Genomic DNA, 21,614 nt, shown 5'->3' on the forward strand with positions numbered 1-21,614 from the left:
TTTTATGCAGTTTTCAGACGGGTTCTAGTGAGCCTTGTTCTGATGCGCGGGATGCTGGGATTTCTTTTAGAATTAAATGATGTAATTTGATACTTATAAATTTTGGTAGTAACACTTGTCAGTTACGACCTGGTATGTATATGTACTTCAGGGATTTGCACTTGTACACATATACTTCTATAAGTCTTGCGCTTGCTTTCTTCACTTATCCCTGAATTATATTTGCTATTTGGCTTAATCTATTCCATGTTTTATGCGCTAATACAGACAACATACATCCATCATTCAATATGTTGCATAAGTGATGTTTTGGAACTCAGGAGCTGAGCTATGCTCGACCCCCGAATTTCAGGGCGTTACAGACGGTGCTGGATAATGTTTGGACATGCTGATGTACATGGACAATGTTTGGATAGTGCTAATCACATTAGTGAGCCATGTACCCCTATGATAGTGCATAGTGATGCACATGTTGCACCCACCACTATTGAAATGATTTTAGATGTACTTCAAGCTCCCACTTGTGGCGCATCTATGAGGCCCACCTTGATGTATTCGAGGCCCATGAGTGAGGCCCACTTTAAAATACTTACGGCCCATCTATGAGGCCCACCTTGATATATTTGTAGCCCATCTATGCGGCCCATTTATGTGGCCCATTGATGCAACCCACTTTATGTGTATGAGGCCCATGTGCAGGGCCCACCTATAATGTATATTTGGCCCTTGTGTAGGGCCCACCTATCATGTATTTAAAGCCCATGGGTTGTGACCCATTGTGATGTATTCGAGGCCCATGGATGAGGCCCAATTTGATGTATTTGAGGCCCATGGGCGAGGCCCAATGTGACATATTCGAGGCCCTTAAGTGACGCCCATTGTGATGTATTCAAGGTCCATGTGATGCGGCCCATAGTGATGTGTATGTGGCCCTTGTATGAGGCCCATTGCGATGTGTATTAGGCCTTTGTGTGAGGCCATGGGCCCACTATATGTTTAACCCTATGTGGGCCACTCCTTGGGAGCAATGTTGGTTGAATGTCCACATTGATGGGCAATGATGGTTGGATGTCCACATTGTGACCTTACCTTAGGCCTTGTTAGGCCATTCTCGTCGATTATCGAGGCCAAGTCCGATTGACGAGGCCAATTTCGATTAACGAGGACGATTTCATTAGTCGAGGCCGATTGTCGAGGCCAATTTCGATTGTCGATTCCGAACGTCGATTCTGTTTGTCGAGGCCGAGTCCGATTGATAAGGCTGATTCCAATTGTCGAGGCTGATTTCGGTTGTCAATTCTAATTATCGAGGCCGAGTCAATTGATAAAACTGATTCTATTAGTTAAGGTCATTGTCGAGGCCATTTTCGATTGTCAATTCTGATCGTTGATTTTGATCATCGATTCCGAGTCCAATTATGGAGGCCGATTCCATATGTCGAGGCCGATTCCAATTGTCGATTTCGATTGTGGAGGCCGATTCTGAGTATGTGACAGCATAATATCATTATACATGACCATACGCATCATCTGCATATTTGATTATGAGATATGGTTGGCCATTACTATGGCAGGTTGTTCATGGGACTCCATAATAGGCAGAGTTGCCCCACATAAGCGTACGGTATGCATAGGATTGATGCATGATTGGACTGTGTGACTCATGCATCTTGCATCGTGTGTTGTGATTACTGTAGGCCCTAGTGACATCAGGGTTGTAGTCTCCATAGGCATATCGTTGATGGCCAGACGGGACACCGAAAATCTGTTCTACATGGGGTGCTATAGATATCCCCGGGTGAAAGTCCCTAAACCCTTTTGGTTCCATAGGTTGCTCCAACGTCTAGACCGAGTGGATGCATGACCACATGAGGGTCGTATACCATTAGGCCGCATCTCCCACTGTGCCGTGGTCGGTTGGAGGGGGGTGCGTCCTTACCTGCCCGAGAGGAGGGGGTAAAGCTAGGCTGAGTTTGACCAACTCGAGGAATGGGTCTGCTATCGAGAAGTCGGGCCTAATATCGACAGGCAGATAGTGAGGTCTCTTCCACTCACGTTGTTGTGCATGATGGGGCGACAATCTGGTTTGGAGTGTAATAGACCCCAGTGATTTCTCAGAGTACTGATATGTGGACTTATTGAGTAGGAGTTATATATTCATTCATTCATTCATTCATTATCCACTCGGGCTGGTGGTGCGCAATTATGTGTTATGTGTACCTTCTTAATGGCCAGGTTTTCGTTTGGGGTGCGTGACTAACCTGAGATAAGGAGTTTACTACATTGAGTCTGACTATCCAAATTTAGGTATGGGACTAGTTTGGTAGAAGTCCCTTATGATGGACCCCATAGCTTGCGATACTACATACTATCATCTCGACTTCACTCCAACTTGCTCATTTCATTCACACCGCACATTGCATTGCATCATCGGCATCTAATATTTAGCTTGCTATCTTCGCATTACATAGCTGCTCTACAATGCTTCATCAGTATATGATATTATTTTTATTATATTTCTTTATTGCATAGCCTGGATAAGGCTGATGGTATTTATGAGCTTGTCAATATTTCCGTTTACTCTGATTTCCCTGATATTGCTTACTTAGTACTTACCTTGTGCACACACTATAGATGTGTGCAGGTGGCGGTAGGTTGCAATAGCATTGACCATGGAGTGTGCAGCAGTCTTATGGAGCTTTGATTTTGACATATGTATTTCCCTTTTCGCATTATATTCAAATGTTTATATTATTGGATATGTGATGATGATGTGTCCTTTGTGATTTGGGTAAACTTGTGGTTATGCTTCTTACGAGATAAATGTATGTTAGAAAATCCTCCTCGTAGAATCCCAGGATCAGAATCTGGCGTATGAGTGTTGGGAGCCTAAAATGGGGTACTACGGAGGCTGTCGGCACCGGATTCGGTGATTGGGATTCCTGTGAGTCCGATCTCTGGGTTTGGGGCGTGACACGTCGGCCGTGCAACTCCTATATGAGTTGTGCTGGTAATCTTTGAGAGCATTCATTATGCTAAAATTTCTTTCAGACGATTAGGCTATTTCAGATATTTTCAAGGGATCATAGCATGGGAAACTCGCATAACTCGTCTCCCCTGGAGATTTGATGAAAACGCACTGGAATGCTACTAAAATTTACATTTTGATTACATTTGACTTATTTATTTTTCTCTTTATTAAAAGATTCTATCTAGGAATCAAAGGATTAAGAGGATGTTAATGAACTCAGAATAAATGAAATTGATGAATATTCTCTTTGTTCCATCTTCATCGATGTTAAATAAGAAATTCTCCCAAATCAAATGCTTTTCGTTTCTGGTCAAAATAGGAACCAAGTGGATTTTTTAAAATAAAACTGATGAAATGTATTGATTACGATGAAACCTTTACACCAGTCGCGCGCCTTGAATCTATAAGATTATTTATTTCGATTGCATGGGATAAAAAATTTAAAATTTATCAAATGGATGTTAAAAGTGCATTTTTAAACAGTGATTTGAATGAGGAAGTATATGTTGAACAACCAAAGGGTTTTGAAAATTCCAAACTTCCGACTCATGTCTACCATCTTAAAAAGGCTTTTTAAGGTTTGAAACAAGCTCCTAGAGTATGATATGAAAAATTGACTAAATTTTTACTCGGTCATAATTTTATCACGGGTAATGTTGATAAAACCTTATTCGTCAAGAAACATAATGATCATATTCTGATAGTTCAGATTTATGTTGACGATATCATTTATGGATCTACATGCACTAACTTATCTATTGAGTTTGCAGATCTAATGAAATCCAAGTTTGAAATGAGTATGGTTGGCGAACTAAACTATTTTATTAGATTACAAATGAAACAACTTGAAGATGGAATGTTCATCTCACAGACCAAATATGCATTGAACCTTGTAAAAAAGTTTGGTTTTGAGAATGGTAAAATTTTCAATACTCCAATGAGTATGACACTTAAACTCTCAAATGATGAATCAGGTAAAAGTGTAGAATCCCGTTTATATTGAAGTATGATTGGTAGTCTTCTGTACTTAACTGCTAGTAAACCTGATATTGCATTTAGTGTTGGAATATGTGTTAAATATCAATCTACTCCTAAAGAATCACACTTAACTCTTGTTAAACAGATGATTAGATATATCACAAGTTCTGCGAACTTAGGACTATGGTATCCACATGATACGTCTGTACAAATTGTTAGATATACTGATGCAGACTGGGCAAGAAATATTGATGATAGAAAATCTACTAGTGGTGGATGTTTCTACGTAAGAAACTGCTTAGTATCTTGGCTCAGCAAGAAATAAAATTCTATATCTCTCTCTGCAGCTGAAGCTGAATATATTGCAGCAGGAAATGCTTCACTCAGCTAATTTGAATGAAAAGAATGCTATTTGATTATGGAATTACGCAAGATATAATGAGTTTGTATTGCGATAATTCAAGCGCAATTAATATCTTCAAAAATCCAATCCAACATTCTCATACGAAATACATTGATATATGATACCATTATATTCGAGAATCGGTTGAAGACAAGTCTATCATGCTTGAATACATTCAAACTGAGAAGCAGCTTGCAAACATACTAAGCCACTTGACAAAACTAAATTTTCCAACTTAAAGCATAATTTTGGCTTGTGCATTGTTAAATAATTATCCTATTTCTTTTTATGCATTTTTTTGTTTATTTTTTTAATTTTTAAATTTTTTTTTTAAATGCATAAAATGATATTAAAATTAAATATAAAATAAATTAGTCTAAAAATCAAAATTTTGTGATTTTTCGACTAGCCGAGTACATTCTTGGGCTAGTCGATGGACGTGCGGATTTCACCTAAAAAGGTGGAAAATCCCAAATTCTATTCATTTCATATCTTCTTTCTCAGCTAGCTGGTGCCCCACTCAACCAACCCATCTTCTAATCTTGCTAGTAAGTGGTTTTTCTTCAAATTTCTTCTACTATTTTGTGGTTTAATGCTATCAAATCACATTTGAATAATTTTTCTATCATTTAAAACCCTGTTTGAGGTGGGTTTTTTCAAAAACAAATCCACTCTTTTTTCTCCTATCACTCTCTTTGATATTTTTTTCTCGTGCAATCTGTTATGGAGCATAAATCCAAGAGTACAGCATGCAAAAATCGTTTTAGTTCATCTTTTAGATCAACTCAGCTTGGTGTACATACCATAAGGACACCGGATGATGATATGGATTATGTTAAGGATTTCCGCACTAGTGACATAATCATTGAGAAATCAGTTAATTTAGATCATATTGCTCGATTTTGTCTTGTTCCTATACTCTCTGAAGTCAGTTGGGAGAACATTTTGGGATGGGGTGGATCGGCTTACCACTCCATTGTGCAAGGAATGTATGCATCAATCTGTGATGTGTCCCTTGATGATCTATAATTTTCTGTTAAATTTGTTGAAGGGACATTCCAAATTACACCGCAAATTATCTCTACTTTAATGGACATAGTTTGTGTGGATGATGGCAAACCCATTGCCACATTAGCAGAAAAAATGTCCAATTCTGAAAAACAAGTAATCACCCAATGTATGCTTCAATGCAGAATGGCGGTCGAGTAATGCCCTCCCCGCAAACCAAATGCTCCCCAAATATCGCGTGTTGCATCGGATTTTCATGTCCAATGTCTATCCTTGAGCTGGGAATATGACTGATCTTACTTCCTTCATGGTTAGAGTTTTTCATTCTGTTGTGTATGGCATACATGTCTGTTTGTCGTCCTTGATTTGCTACAACATCATTCAATTTCGCTTGTATCCTAAGCACGGTTTGATTCCATTTGCTTATCTTATGACTTGCCTCGCTTTTCATTATAGTGTTCAAATTCCATCGTTCGAGGCATCGGAATCTGAGCTCCCATTTAACAATTCCAATATAAATATGATGAACCTTAAACCTCTTCTTGGACAAGAAGAAGAGGAGGGAGTACAGTCAGCTACAGACACTACAATGGATGATATTTTTGATGAGTTGGATGAGTCAAATGATCAAGCTCATTTCGACTACCAGCCCTCTCAGTTTGATGAGAGACTTACAACACTGTAAGAGAAAGTTGAAGCTTTGCATGTGTCGCAGGTTTCATTGGCACAAACCCAAAAGTCTACAATGAAGTACGTGAAAAAGTACTTCCATCACATCACCAGGAGTTTGCGCCAGAATGATCCATCGATGCCTGTTCCTTCTTCCTCTAGGTCAGATTGAGCCAGATTTTCTTGCCTTTTTCAAACATTTCATGGGATTGTAACTTAACTTTATTTTTTGTCTTGGTGCTTGGATGATTACATTAACACTTGTTACCCCTAAAACTCTAAACTATTTCATATGCTTTCCTTAATGATTTCATATGCTTAGTACTTATTTCTCCTTCTACATGATCTTTGGTATTGATTATTTCATTTACTTAATGCTCGTTATCCTATTCTTCCTTTGTCAACTTGTGACAAAAGGGGGGAGAGTGGTTGTGTGGTTATAGAATTCAAATACCAATGCTACCAATGCTATGTTATTCTAAAGATGCTATACTAATGTTATTGGCAAATTAATGTGTTATTGGTATATTGTGGGGGAGAGAATGAATGTATTGTGTATGAATGACATAATGCAATGACATGAATGCCACATATATGGATTGCTATATATGCTATATGTTTATATCACAAGGGGAGTGCTTGTTGAACTTGTTGAACTTTCATCAGATTCTTTACAAGACTTCAGATGACAAGATACAAGACTTCGGTGATCAAATTTTTCTTATCATATTTGTTATGATATTTGTTTTGTCATGGAATTGACAAAGGGGGAGATTGTAAGTGCTAAATTGTTTAAGTACACTTTAGTTGTCAAATTTTGTATAGCTACAACAACTTTGACAATAGCTCAATCAAGAGAAGATCAAGCTCAAGATTAAGAGAATTAAAAGAAGATCGAGCTCAAGATTAAGAGAATCAAGAAAAGATCAAGCTCAAGATTAAGAGAATTAAGAGAAGATCAAGCTCAAGATTAAGAGAATTAAGAAAAGATCAAGCTCAGATTAAGAGAAGATTAAGCGCAAGTTCAAGAAAAGATCAAGCTCAAAGTCAAGATGAAATCCGAAACTTCATTCTAGTCAAAGAAGTACAGATATTTGATATATCTCATGTGGTATAAAACCCTAGAAAGACCTTAGGACTAGGTTCTTTCAAAATTGTTTAAAATTGGGTTTTTAAAATTATTCTGCTTGGAATTCGGCCAACCTAACTTTTAGTTCGGTTAGCCCAAGGTTTCTTAGCCAGCTCAAGTTCAAACCCGATGCAAAACTAATTTCTATTTTAAATTCAGCTAGCCCGAGTTTTGGTTCAGCTAGCCGGAGCTTGAAATTCGGCTAGCTTGAGAATCTTCAAGTCAAATTCCAGCAACCTCATTCTTTGGTTCAAATTTAGCTAGCCAAACTGGTATTCGGCCAGCCGAAGGTGACCTCGGACCATCCAAATTTTGGATAAATCTTATCCCGCGCGATCTGAAATCCGTTGAACTGAATCTAGTCCGCTCGGGCTAGTCGAAGACTATCTCGGGCTAGCCGAAGTTTCAACTTTTTTGCCTATAAATTGAGTTCCTCTCTCAATTCGAAATATGCAAGTTAATTATCAAAATCCTCTACAAGAGAGAGAGAGAGAGAAGCTAAAGTTATTAGCAAGTTATTGAACGGTATTTATAATTTAATTATATAGCTCTTTTCAATTTCCTTAATCTTAGATCTTTTAAGTTTGATTCTAAAGAGAGCAAACTATACTCTTCTTTTGAGATTTAAGAGAATTGATTCAAGTAGTCATTAGTTTGAACTTAATTAAAATCAATAGAACCCTAGACCCTTTCTATCTGACTGAACAAAGAACAATCTACATTCAAGAAAGCAGTTCTTTAGCTACAAGCTTCTTATACGTCTTCTACGGTGAAGATAAGTATATATTCTAAACTCTTTTTGGTTTTTCTGAGATAGCCTAAAAATCTTAGTGTAGGTTTTGTCTAAGATAGCCTGAAAATCTCAGCGAGGGTTTGATTGTGATAGCCCATGAAAATCACAAAAATTGTTTCAGGTTTTAAGGTAACCCTGGAAAAACCTTTTTCATAGTAAAAGCTAAAATTATGTACAGAGTAATTTTGGGAGTGGAGTAGGTGTGGCTGTTTTTAAAGCACCGAACCACTATAATCCTTTGTGTTATGTGTTGGATGTCTTTACTTTTTATGCGGTGAATGGTTGTATTTAATTTAAAGTTGAGTGGTAAATGTTGTAATATTTTATTTTTATTTACTCTTGCAAGTTTGGGGTTTCGATTTTAAAGAAATTCATAAAATAAGGTTGTCCTGCCTAAAGTTCTAAGTAAAGGTTGTCCTACGAAATATTTTGGAATCAACATTTCAATACTTAAGTAACTGGGATCTCTGATTTATTTATATATTCAGCACTTATTTCGATTATTTAGCATAGTCCTATTCACACGCCCCCCTGCCCCCGCTCTAGGACATTTTAAGCTCTCCTTTTCAGGGTCACAGAAGTTTTGAATTAATATGATATTTGTTTTTCCTCTTCATCCACGTATTTTTTATGTTATGAATAGATTAGATGGAAAATAAACATTATGGTATTATAATGATGAAAATCATTATCCCCACTGCTATTTGTGGTGTGGTCATAGAGTTTTGGATATGATTCATTTTTTAGCTCATCCTCTAAAATGATCTCGACAAATGGATGAACGGTGTGGATATAATAAATAAATCATTTTGGAGCCCATGTAACTTTGATCTCTTTTGAACCGTTCCTACTACTTGAGGTCGAGGAGCGTCAGCGCTTGTCTTCGCACGACACGTACCCACACCAGCTATATCGGAAGTGGATTGGCTGGTGTACCACACACCAGCTATATAGTTGGTGTAGATACGTGTCGTACGAGGATGAGCGCCGATGCTCCTCGAGCTCCGAGTTGTACGAACGGTTCGAATAAGATCAAAATTAAATGGGCCCCATGATGATGTATTTATTATATCCATATCATTCATCCATTTTTCGAGATCATTTTAGAGCATTAGAAAAAAAAATGAATCATATCCAAAGCTCAAATGGACCACACCAAAAATAGCAGCGAGGATAATGATTTTCACTGTTAAAAAATTTGTAGGGCCCACCATAATGTTTATTTTCCATCCAATCTATTAATAAGGTCAAAAATATATGGATGAAGAGGAAAAACAAATTTCATATTGATCCGAAACTTTTGTGACCCCCAAATGGGTTTCAATGGTAGAAGTTCAATCCCCCACTGTTTTTTTGCAGTGTGGTCCACTTGATCTTTATATCTGTCTTATTTTTTGGCTCAAGCCTGCAAAATGGATGGATAGTTTGGATATAAGACATACCTCATGATGGGACCCACAGAACTTGCTGATGTCAATACACCAGCTATATAGCCGGTGTGTGTACACCAGCCAATCCGCTCCCAGCTATATCACTGGTATGTGGTACACCAGCCAATCCGCTTCGAAAGCACACCAGTGAGGGAAAAAAAAAAAGATAAATAGATGCCTACCATAGGTTTGATTGTGGGGCCACATGATCTCTATATTTCATCAAACCCGTTGAGCCCGTTAATTAGGTGTATCTACCAAGATGAAGTGGAAAAAAAAAATAAAATTAAAAATTAAAAATAAAAAAATAAAATCATCCTGATCCAATAACAGTCAAGCCGCAGTGCGAATTTAGAGGTTTTAGAAGCAGTTACCTAACTCCCACTGGTGTAGGCCGTCAAAGCTTTTTATTAGCCAAATATTTCATATGTAGGGTTTAAATAACGGTTCTCACCTGATGTACGGAGTAAATGTATATATAAAACATGGTCAGCCCCACAGAGCTTCTCTATTTTACGCAGAAGATTCCGGTCCCTACTTCACCGCTGCCACACAAAGCTCGTTAATGAACGCAGAGGGCCACACCAAACTTGGTGGAATCCAATGAAAGATACAGATAAACTATTAAAATCTTCGAATCCAATGAAAGATACAGATAAACTATTAAAATCTTCCCTCCAAATACAGCATTTTCCCACACCCAGCCCTCTCTTCACCCTATATATATATATATATATATATATATATATATATATATGCAACACCCGACGCCATCCTACCAACCCAAGCTAGAGAAATTCTACATGGAGAAACGAGTTTTCATATCCCTCGTTTTGGCTCTCCTCGTCGTAGGTTAGTAGTAATGCCTAAGCATTTTCATACTACATTTGGCACATGTTTGTGGTGAATGTAAGTGTTGATCTAATGGGCCACCTTTTGGATAGGCCATCATGCCTAATGAACTCATGTGACCATCTTAGATGTCTAATCGGTGGCTGAGAAATGGGTAGCCCATGATCTTTAGAGTAAATAGATAGTTACCCACGTTCAAGGGATGTTAGGTTCTTGTTTTTCTGCAACAAGAAAAAGAATATGCCTTTTTTTGTTTTTTTTTTTTTTAATCTTATGCTTGCTGTTAAACCTCAAACGCGTGCATAGGCCAGCCAATCAGCAGGCAAATGTGTGCTAGATCCAAACTGTCTATAGAGCAGGCAGCACCTTGTCATGCCTCAGTAGAAAACTGAGACAGGTGGAGTCGTCGGGTGGGCCATAGTGAAGGAAACAAATGATCTGCTAGCTAGACGTGTTTTTTAGTCATCTATTTCTTTCAAAAATGTGACCCACCCAAAATGACTGGACGCACATCATTTTTTTTATTATTATCAGGAGACACCCTCTGGAGATGGATTCAGTCAGGTCATTGCTGTGGGGCCCACCTTGATGCATGTGTTGTATATCCACGCCATCTATCTGCTTTTCAGCTCATTTTTAGGATGTGGCCCAAAATCGAAGCAGATCCAAATCTAAGTGAACACTAGCAAGTTTGTATTGTCCATTCATCCAAGCCTGTTTGAACTTCGCATCAGTTTGGATGACAAATAAACATTATAGTGGACCCTAGCAAGTTTTTAATGGTAGGTGTTCATTCACCTCTGTTTCCATGGTGTGCTTCACCAGAGATTTGGATAAACTTCATTTTTTGTCCCGTGTCCTAATTAAACGAATGGATGAACAGAGTGGATATACAACACATAAATCAAGGTGGGCTCCTATTCCTTCAGGTCCTGACCTGACTGAATCCACGCTTACTCTCTGGCCCGCCTGATTTACAGATTGGATATTTAGGACAGCTCGAGTAATAGCAATGATAAGCTAAACTACAAAGGCTCTTAAATGTGTTAGATAATCTCAAGAATAAAGACTAATTATAATTCTTTATTTGAGATTTCAGGGGCGAAATCAACAACGTTCACCTTCACCAACAATTGCCCATTCACAGTGTGGGCCGGCACACTGAACAATGCCGACAAGCCCCAGTTGCCGCAGACGGGATTTGAACTCGCACAAGGTGCATCAGTCTCATTAGATGCTCCCGTCCCATGGGGCGGCCGGTTCTGGGGCAGGACCCGTTGCTCCACAGATGCTAGTGGAAGGTTCGCATGCGCCACTGCCGACTGTGGCAGTGGCCAGGTTTCATGCAATGGTGGGGATGCCGCACCACCGGCCACATTGGTGGAGTTCACTTTGGGGGGTGATGGTGGCAAAGATTTCTACGACACGAGCCTAGTAGATGGTTTCAACGTGCCTTTCTCTGTGACCCCACAAGGTGGTACAGGCAATTGCGGCACGAGCGGTTGTGCAGCGGATGTGAATGCGATCTGCCCACCGGAGTTGCAGGTCACTGCATCTGATGGGGCGACGGTCGCGTGCAAGAGTGCTTGTTTAGCTTTCAACACTGACTGGTACTGTTGCAGGGGTGCATTTGGTACACCAGCCACATGCAAGCCCACAACCTACTCAAAGATCTTCAAGAATGCATGCCCGACGGCTTATAGCTATGCGTATGACGATGCTTCCAGTACTTTTACGTGTACCGGTGCTAACTACCTCCTCACCTTCTGCCCATGAACTTAATTACCATATCAAAGGTTTTATAGACTCTTTGAGAGTTCTTGTTTGTTTGGAAAATAAGGTCTTGGGAGTTGGATTCTTATGAGTCACTCAATGTTTTGCAATCCATGCATTGAAATTAATAAAATTCAAGGACCCATTTCATTGATTGAGATGAAGTTTGTTTTGAGTAAATGTATGGCCAACCTTGCATTTCTTGGGGATGGGTCCACATCGCTCCATCTTCGAATGACCCACATGGCCCATTTGGTGGGAATCCACGTGGGTACATAGAACATGGTCCAAAAATCATTACGATTTAAAGCTTAAAGCTCTCTATGATTTTTTTAGGAATTTTGACCAAAGTAGCCTCGTGGTATGGCGAAACGGCTGAAAAATGGGTCCTTTAAAAAATGCCATAAATAACTTTTAACACCTTTTTCAAAAAAATTAGGGCCAATCTTCTTCCTACGATACTATGAACTTTAATTTAGTATATACATGTGTATGTCACCAATTTAGCCTATTCTAACCCTGCATTTATTCTCTAACCTGAATTCGACTGTTGGGAATAATCTTCATCCGTAGATCAAGTCATCCAACCCCCGACTTTTAGGACAAGATCATCATATATCCTAAGTATTCTCACTTGTTCATCATAGCTAACCGTTCAATCAACTATTCATCACTAAGTAAAGATATTTGACTATCCACTTTGACTTTAGACCACCCGATCATAGTAAACTAACTACCTGATCTCTACATCTGCTCGTACACATTGAATTAAGATACTAATCCATTCATCTTATTCACTGCCTATGAATATGCTTAATCCACCATCAGAATTACAATCCAAGGAACTTATTGTAACGCCCTGAAATTCGGGGGTCGAGCATAACTCAGCTCCCGAGTTCTAAAACATCACTTATGCAACATATTTAATGAAGGATGTATGTTGTCTGTATTAGTGCATAAAACATGGAATAGATTAAGCCAAATAGCAAATATAATTCAGGGATAAGTGAAGAAAGCAAGCGGAAGACTTATAGAAATATATGTGTACAAGTGCAAATCCCTGAAGTACATATACATACCAGGTCATGTTGACAAGTGTTACTATCAAAATTACAAGTATTAGATTACATCATTTAATTTCCCAAAAGAAATCCCAGCATCCCACGCATCAGAACGAGACTCACTAGAACCCGTCTGAAAACTGCATAAAAGAGAAAGCAGCCTCATCATCATCCATCTCCCGCTCTGCCTCAGAGATCATCTCAACATCTGCAACATCTGCAACTAAGACAGAGTCTAGTGGGTGTTTAACACCGCCCCAGAATGTGGGAGTGAGTGATCAACTCAGTGGAACAATAAAACAAAGGTTAACATGTTATCAGTTCAATCAAGGAGTAATGATAACGCAGAACAATTAAACATGTCATAAGTACTCTTGTTAATGCAAGGATGTATGCAGAATGATGCGTGCCCTCACGCATACACCCTTAGCGTCTTCATCTTACGTTACGCATGACATCGCCTCAAAGTACGCCACGTCTACAAAGCACATGCAAATGCGGTGCATGAACATGATTACCAAGTTGTTATTAGTCCATTTCATACAGCAGGATTGGGAAGCTAAGATACCTTCCTCATATCACCATCCAAACAGTGATCCATTCTAGGGTCGTCAGTCCTAGACATCTCATACGATCATATGGTTTGAGGTCGTTGCAAAGGGCTCATCACCAATCAATGCACGCCTATCATACCTTCGTTACTACACTAAGGCTCGTCACCTCGATGCGGTATTCAGGTATGCTCGAGGTCACTACAAAGGGCTCATCACCAATCAATGTAGGCCGATAGCACGAATATAATGTCCCATACCACCATAATCGGCTCACGAGTTTGGTTGCTCACTAGTCACTACGGGGAGGCTCGTCACCCCAGCGTAGGCCGACAGCTCGACCACGGTGTCCCATACCACCATGTCCGACTCATGAGTCTTAGCGAATCAAGGTACCATGGTTAATAGGATTTCATCGGTAAGTTGGGTACCCTAGATTTAAACAGTAACGTCCATACATAGTGAACATACATCGGACAATTGGGTTACTTGACGAACTCGACTAGCACGAGCGCACGTTGGGTTGAACGACATAGAGTGCGCAAACACTCCGCGTGGCCAAACCACTGCCAACAACTCTAATACGACTCGGGTTCGTCTAATCACGTCCTACGTGGCGAAAGCAACCTCAGCCACGAACTTAAGGCCAATTACCGATTTCCTGGACTAATGCATAGTCCCACACACATTACACTACAACAGAGATTCGTATTGAATGTAGAACAGTAATGGAGCAATAATTCAAATCATGTGGTACTCAAGCATTTGAAGAATATCAACTCAACATGAATGTAAGCATAAGTAATACTTAAATTTAAACAACAAGGAATGTAACTTACATGAAGGAAATCATACACACTAGTGGGAGAGTTGAGAATCGCTTCTCAACGCCCATACTAGGTTGATATATCACACTTTAGATCATTCAGACATTTCTACAAACACTTAGAATACATAGTTCAATATACATGACGTATGTTGAAATACATGCATTTGGACAATTCCTTTTGCCAAGGAGTTGTCACACATACAATTAGCATACATACATGACAAATAATCATGGCAAACACAGGTTCATATTTTATACGCATACGGTACTTTCTACATACACATAGAATACACAAATCTCAATATAACACATGCATATCAGGAACGCAACATAAACATAACATTTAGCATGTGAAATCTCATCCATAGCAAGAATAAACCATTAACTGGCATTGAAAGCCTTGAAAATCATAACCTATACACTTAAAGTCCGCACCTTAAGCCAGAAAAGAACACCGAACTGATTTTAGACGATATGTCTTCGTCAACGGCGACAAGATAACCTAAGACAAGAATAGAAATGAGATACAACAACACCAAGACTATTCTAAGCTCTAACACAGATTAGGATTAGGTTAACTTACCCAAAGATGAACTCAGAATCACCGGAATAACAATTCAAAGCGAAGGTTTAAGGATGAAGAAGAACAAGAAAGAATCTAAGATGATTCACCAACTCTCTCTCACTTTCTCTCTCTTTTCCTTTCTCTTTCTTAGGTAGGGTTAGAAAATTCGTATGGAAAAGAGAGCTAGAGTTTTAAGGTCTATAAATAGGCCTAATATTGATGAAAATAACCCCAGAGCCAAGGTATACTTAGGGTATAACCAAAACCGGCCTCTCACGATCCAACGAAGCACTTCCGGTGGGCCTATTACCACGAAAGGTCGGACTTAAGCTCACTGACCATGGATCTAGGTCAAGCTGAGTTTTCGTACCGACCGGATCTTTAGATCAGCCGTGGCGGACCACACTCAATTTAATGGTCATTGAATCTCGATCAGGTCCATAAGCACAATGACATGCCTGGGCCACCTTCCCTGATCAGAGGGTGAAATTGGGTCAGAATCCAACGGTTAGATTGCTTAAAATCGTCGCGCAAGCGACACGACTCAGAGTTCATAAAATCGTATTAAATTTCCAACCGTTCTCACACTCTTCACTCCAGACTCAATCAAATCGACCCAGAACATCATCTGAACTTGATTTTTGAGGTGATGGCCAAGTCCAACATGGTGACCGCAACAGCCTAAGATCATCGCTATCGGACTTTCGACGCGCGGTCCAGGTCTGATCCAGAACTTCCAAAAATTCCCAAGAACAACTAGATTTAGCAATGGATCCCAGATTTCAGAGTAACATAGCGCTAACTAATCTACAGGTCTTGAGTCATGTAGATATAATTTAAAGTGATTGATGCAAATTTCACAAGCAATCGAGTATAGCGCTAATTACCCCAAAAAGCTACTAAGGAAAGATTAGCACAAAATTTTCAGGGTCATTACAATCTACCCCCCTAAAGAAAATTTCGTCCTCGAAATTCATACCTTCTCATATTCCTCAAGGATCTGAGGGTAGTTCTTCCTGACCTCAGCTTCAGATTCCCAAGTAGCCCCTTCCTCACTACGATGCGTCCATAACACCTTCACAAGAGGGATAACCTTGCTACGCAATACCTGCTCCTTCCTGTCGAGAATACGCGTCGGTCGCAATACATAAGTGGCATCCTCTCTCAACTGCACCTGCTCCCAACTGATAATATGCGAAGGATCAGGAACGTACTTCTTCAGCATAGAAACATGACATACGTTAAGCACACCCGCAAGAGGTATGGGCAAAGCAAGGCGGTATGCTACCGCTCCCACTCGATCCAGAACTTGAAATGGAACAATAAATCTCGGCGTCAGCTACCCCTTCTTATCGAACCGCAGAACTCCCTTCATAGGAGAGACCTTCAGAAATACATGGTCTCCAACCTCAAACTCAAGCGGTCGACGCCTCGTATCAGCATAACTCTTCTACCTACTCTGGGTTGTCAAGAGTCGACGTCGAATGATGTCAACTTTCTCTAAAGTCACCCGCACCAATTCCGGGCCAAGCAAACTACGCTCGCCAACTTCTACCCAGCAATGCGGTGCTCTGCACGGGCAACCATACAATGCCTCATAGGAAGCCATGCCGATACTTGCCTGGAAACTGTTATTATACGTGAACTCTGCATACTGAAGACAATCATCCCAACTATCCTTGAAATCCAAAACACAGGCTCGTAACATGTCTTTCAGGACCTGATTCACGCGTTCCGTCTGCCCATCTGTTTGCGGATGAAACGTTGTGCTGAACTTCAGTTTCACACCCATCGCTTCCTGAATACGAGTCCAGAAGATAGATGTGAAACGCGTGTCTCTATCAGACACAATCTCTAGGGGAACTCCATGTAGACGTACTATCTCCTTGATATACAGCCTAGCCAACTCATCTGCAGAGTTTGTGACTCTGATCAGTAAGAAATGCGCCGACTTCGACAATCGGTCAATGATCACCCAAATAGAGTAATATCCCTTCCTCGTTCTTGGCAACCCAGAAATAAAATCCATAGAGATGAAGTCCCACTTCCATTCTGCTATGGGCATGGGCTGCAGCAACCCAGGAGGTCGGCGATGCTCTGCCTTGACCTGCTGGCACGTGAGACAACGAGAAACAAACTCAGCAATATGGACCTTCATATTGTCCCACCAATAAGATCTCCTCATATCCTGATACATCTTCGTGCTACCTGGATGCATCGCAAGCTTAGAACTATGGGCTAACTCAAGAACCTCCCGTCTCAAGTCAGAGATGTCAGAAACACATAACCAGCCACGAAATCGTAGGCCCCCATCAGAACTAACACTCCAGTCGGAGTTCTCATCTGTACCAACCCGCTTTCTCATCTTCACCAAAAGCTCATCATCTGCCTGAGTTGCAACGATCTTCTCGTCGATAAGGGGCTGTACACGAATGTGTGCGATAACCTCATACGGCTTAACCACTGTAAGCTTCTGCTCAAAATCTCGCACAAACTCTAACATATCCCACTCTGCTATCATCAGTGGAGTCGCAAACTCAATAGCCTTCTTGCGACTCAACGCATCTGGTAAAAGGTTCGCCTTGCCCGGATGGTAAGAAACATCGAACTTAAAGTCCTTCAATGTTTCCATCCATCGGCGCTGCCTCATATTCAAGTCACGCTGCGTGAAAATATACTTAAGGCTCTTGTGGTGGCAGAAGAGCTCGAACTCCTTACCATAGAGGTAATGTCTCCAGAGCTTTAATGCGAAAATGACAGCCGCTAACTCTAGGTCGTGCGTAGGGTAATTCTCTTCGTATTTCCTCAACTGACGCGAAGCATAAGCAATCACCCTGTCCTTCTGCATAAGGACACAACCCAGGCCAACGCGAGAGGCGTCAATATATATAATATACTTAACTCCTTGCTCTGGCAATACTAGCACAGGGGCGGACGTCAACTTGTCCTTCAGCTCTTGAAAAGCTTCCTCTGCCTTCTCATTCCAAGCAAACTTCAAATCCTTCCGTGTCAACAGCGACAACAGTCTGGAAATCTTCGAGAAGTCTTGAATGAAGCGTCGATAATAGCCTGCAAGACCCAGAAAGCTCCTTACCTCAGTAATTGAACCAGGCTGCTTCCAGTCCTGCACTGCAGCTACCTTGACAAGATCGACAGCTATCCCTTCCTTGGACACCACATGTCCCAGGAACTTGACTTCCTCTTTCCAGAAATCACACTTCTTGAACTGCGCGAAAAGCTGATTCTTCCTGAGAGTATCCAAAACCGCTCTTAAGTGCTCCTCGTGCTCTTCCCGACTCGCCGAATAAATCAAAATGTCATCGATAAAGATAATGACAAATCAGAACAAGAATGGCCGAAACACCCTGTTCATCAGATCCATGAACACGGCCGGTGCGTTCGTAAGACCGAACGACATCACAAGGAATTCATAATGACCGAAGCTAGTCCTAAAAGCGGTCTTTTGCACGTCCCCATCCTTGACGCGCAACTGATGATACCCAGACTGCAGATCAACCTTCGAAAAGTACCATGCCCCCTTCAATTGATCAAACAAATCATCAATCATAGGCAAAGGGTACTTATTCTTCACAGTTATCAAATTTAACCTGCGATAATCAATACACAATCGCAAGGAACCATCCTTCTTCTTCACAAACAAAACAGGTGCTCCCCAAGGAGACACACTAGGCCGAATAAAATCTAAATTTAGCAAACCATCTATCTGCTTCCTCAACTCCTCCATTTCACTCGGAGGCATACGATAGGTGGGTAATGAAATGGGCGCCGCACCAGGCATGAGGTCGATAGCAAAATCAATCTCACGCTGAGGAGGTAATCCAGGAATCGACTCAAACACATCTTCAAACTCCCGAACTACCGGCGTGCTAACTAACGCCGATTCAGCCATACTCTCCAACAGAGAAGTATAATAATCAATACGAAAAGGGTAACTGACCTGAACTGAAAAAGTAACTGTCTCGCCCTCAGGTCCATGGATGGTCACCGACCTTGCTTCACAATCAATCTCAGCTCGCATCCTCGTGAGCCAATCCATACCCATAATAACATTGTAATGATAAAGGGGTGCGACAAAGAAATCAACACGGATCGATCCACTTCCTAGATCGACCAAACAATCCATACAACGCTTGCTCATAGCAGAGGAAATCCCCGTAACGTTAGTAAGCTTCACTCCTTGCATAGGAACAGTTCTCAAACCCAAATGCTTAATTGCCGCATAAGATATAAGAGAAGTAGTGGACCCTGTATCCACCAACATAGAAACGGGAATACCTTCAATGTGCGTTGTCAACTCGAAGGATCTCGAGAGCGCATGAACTCGAGCCTGCTGCTGACGATTCGGCGGAGGAACCATGGGCCGTTGAGGTGGCCTGAAGCTAGGTACTGCAGGTCTGAAGGATGGATGAGCTGCCGCTGAATGAAGAGATGGAGGAGAAATAACCTAAGGCATCGGACGGCTAATCCTCTGCGGTGGAGTAAAACCACTGGCCCGCATACGTGAAAAGTAAAAATGGTCCAAATGCCCCATCTTCCCATAATACGAATAGCGAAAATCAGCTCTCATCTACTGAGCGGGCGGCGCTGAACGCATAGGAGGAGAATCTGCTTGCGGCCTGTTGCCGAGAAAAGGTGCACCCTGAAAATTTGGTCGCGGCCTAGGAGCCATCGGTTCTCTCATGCGGGACGACCTGTCCCCGTCCTGCTCTGCTCACAAGGACATGCTCACCAACTCCGCATAGGAAGAAATGCTGGCACAACAAATCTTTGATCGGATCTCAGGCCTCAATCCCTCAGAAAAGCGCCGCATCCTCATCGACTGATCGCCCAAAATCAAAGGCACATACCGATCTAGCTCAGTGAACCGGTTCTCATACTCCGTCATCGACAACCCTCCCTGGCAGAGGCGAAGGAACTCACTCTCATTCTCATGTCGGTACGTAATCGGGAAATACTTCTTGTGGAAGCATGCCTCAAACACCTGCCACGACCACACAAATCCTTCCTCGACAGTGCGAAGAACACTGTCCCACCACAGACTGGCCTCCTTCTCAAACATGAAGGAGGCAAGCTCAACCTGCGCAACCTCTGAATAATGCAGTGGTCTCAGCATCTTAGAGATGCGATCAATCCAATACTCGGCCTCCTCAGGTCTAAGAGAACCCACAAATGTAGGAGGTCGTAAGCACTGAAATCGCTCAAAAGTGCCGCTCGCACTGGCGCTCCCAGATGGAGGCATAGGTGAAGCAGGTGGAGTCGCCCCCACTGACTGAGCAAAGATGTCAGCCATGGAAGAGAGGAACTCCTGTTGCTGCTGCTACTGGTGCTACTGCTGCTGCTGCTAGATCTGCTGCTGCTGCATCAACAGCATCATCTGCTCAAACCTATCAGTAAGCGGAGCAGACGAAGATGCACGGCTCGGCTCAGGAACCGAGGGCGTGACTGGAGGAGCCATAGGTGTCGGCCCAACACCGGCATGAGACGGGCCCGCCTGTGGATCCGTCTAGCTATGGTCAAGGGAGGAACCCCAGCAAGCGACTCAATCAAGGAGAGACGGGCTGAAGTCTTTGAACCCTTAGGAGGCATCCCTACATTCAACAAAGGATGCAACTTGTCAGATTCTACGTCCACATAATCCATCTACACAGCATTCACAGCACAACTCCAAAGATAAACAAAATGCATTCCATTAAATAAAATTGTCGCAATACAAGTAGTGCAGCATTACATGAATCACGACTAGGAAAGCATGTGAACTACAACATCTAACACTTCAAGTAACAACAAACAACTATAAAACAACTCCAACTACAAAGCCAACAACGGCTACACACAGAAAGAAACAACAAACAAAGTAAAGGACGACTACAACGACAACTACTCGTTGGAATCAGGAGATGGAGGCAGGGCACCCTTATCCTGCAAGCAACACAGAATAGACTTCAGAGTTCGAGTCACCTTCTTAAACTTATGCTTCACAAGGCCTCGAAGATCCATGATATCTTGGCGTAGAACAGCTTGCCCTTCCTCAAGCCGAGCAATACGGGCATCTCTGGTAGTCTGATCTGTGCTCTGCTCTGGTGCCACAGGAGGAGAGCTCTCACTTGTATCCTGTGCCTCAACCTCTTCCTCGTCTTGCTCTGTTTCTTCCTCAATCTCAGCACCACCTTCCACATAACTTTCTTCATCATCACTCTCTGACTCATCCTCACTCTCTGAGGCTTGTCGACCAGAACCAATCTTCATCTGCTTAAGGGTCGCCAGGCTAATATGATGAACAGGAACCGGCTTCTCTGCTCTAAGTCTATAGCCAAACTCATGAGCAAGCTTACAAATGAGGCGGCCAAAAGGAAGTGATTCGGTCCTCCTAGTCGAACGAGCGATGAGAATAATCTGACGCAGGATGTACGTCGGCACACACAACTTCGCTTTTTGCCCCACCTGATACAGGAAATCTACCATCAGGCGCATACACTCGCTGCGGTTGCTCCACCTTGGGTATACATTGAACGTACACATGT

At 41.6% G+C, this 21,614-nt stretch overlaps 1 protein-coding gene across 1 annotated transcript; it reads left to right on the top strand.

Moving 5' to 3' along the window:
* The first annotated feature begins 1,435 nt into the window (after positions 1 to 1,435).
* LOC131225293 (thaumatin-like protein 1b) lies at positions 1,436 to 12,069 on the top strand. Its single transcript, XM_058220802.1, has 3 exons — positions 1,436 to 1,456; positions 10,739 to 10,765; positions 11,386 to 12,069. Exons 1-3 carry the CDS (start codon positions 1,436 to 1,438, stop codon positions 12,067 to 12,069), a joined length of 732 nt encoding a protein of 243 aa, XP_058076785.1.
* Positions 12,070 to 21,614: the final 9,545 nt, after the last annotated feature.

This window comes from Magnolia sinica, chromosome 14 (assembly GCF_029962835.1).
Source record: "Magnolia sinica isolate HGM2019 chromosome 14, MsV1, whole genome shotgun sequence".
Taxonomy (NCBI): Eukaryota; Viridiplantae; Streptophyta; class Magnoliopsida; order Magnoliales; family Magnoliaceae; genus Magnolia; species Magnolia sinica.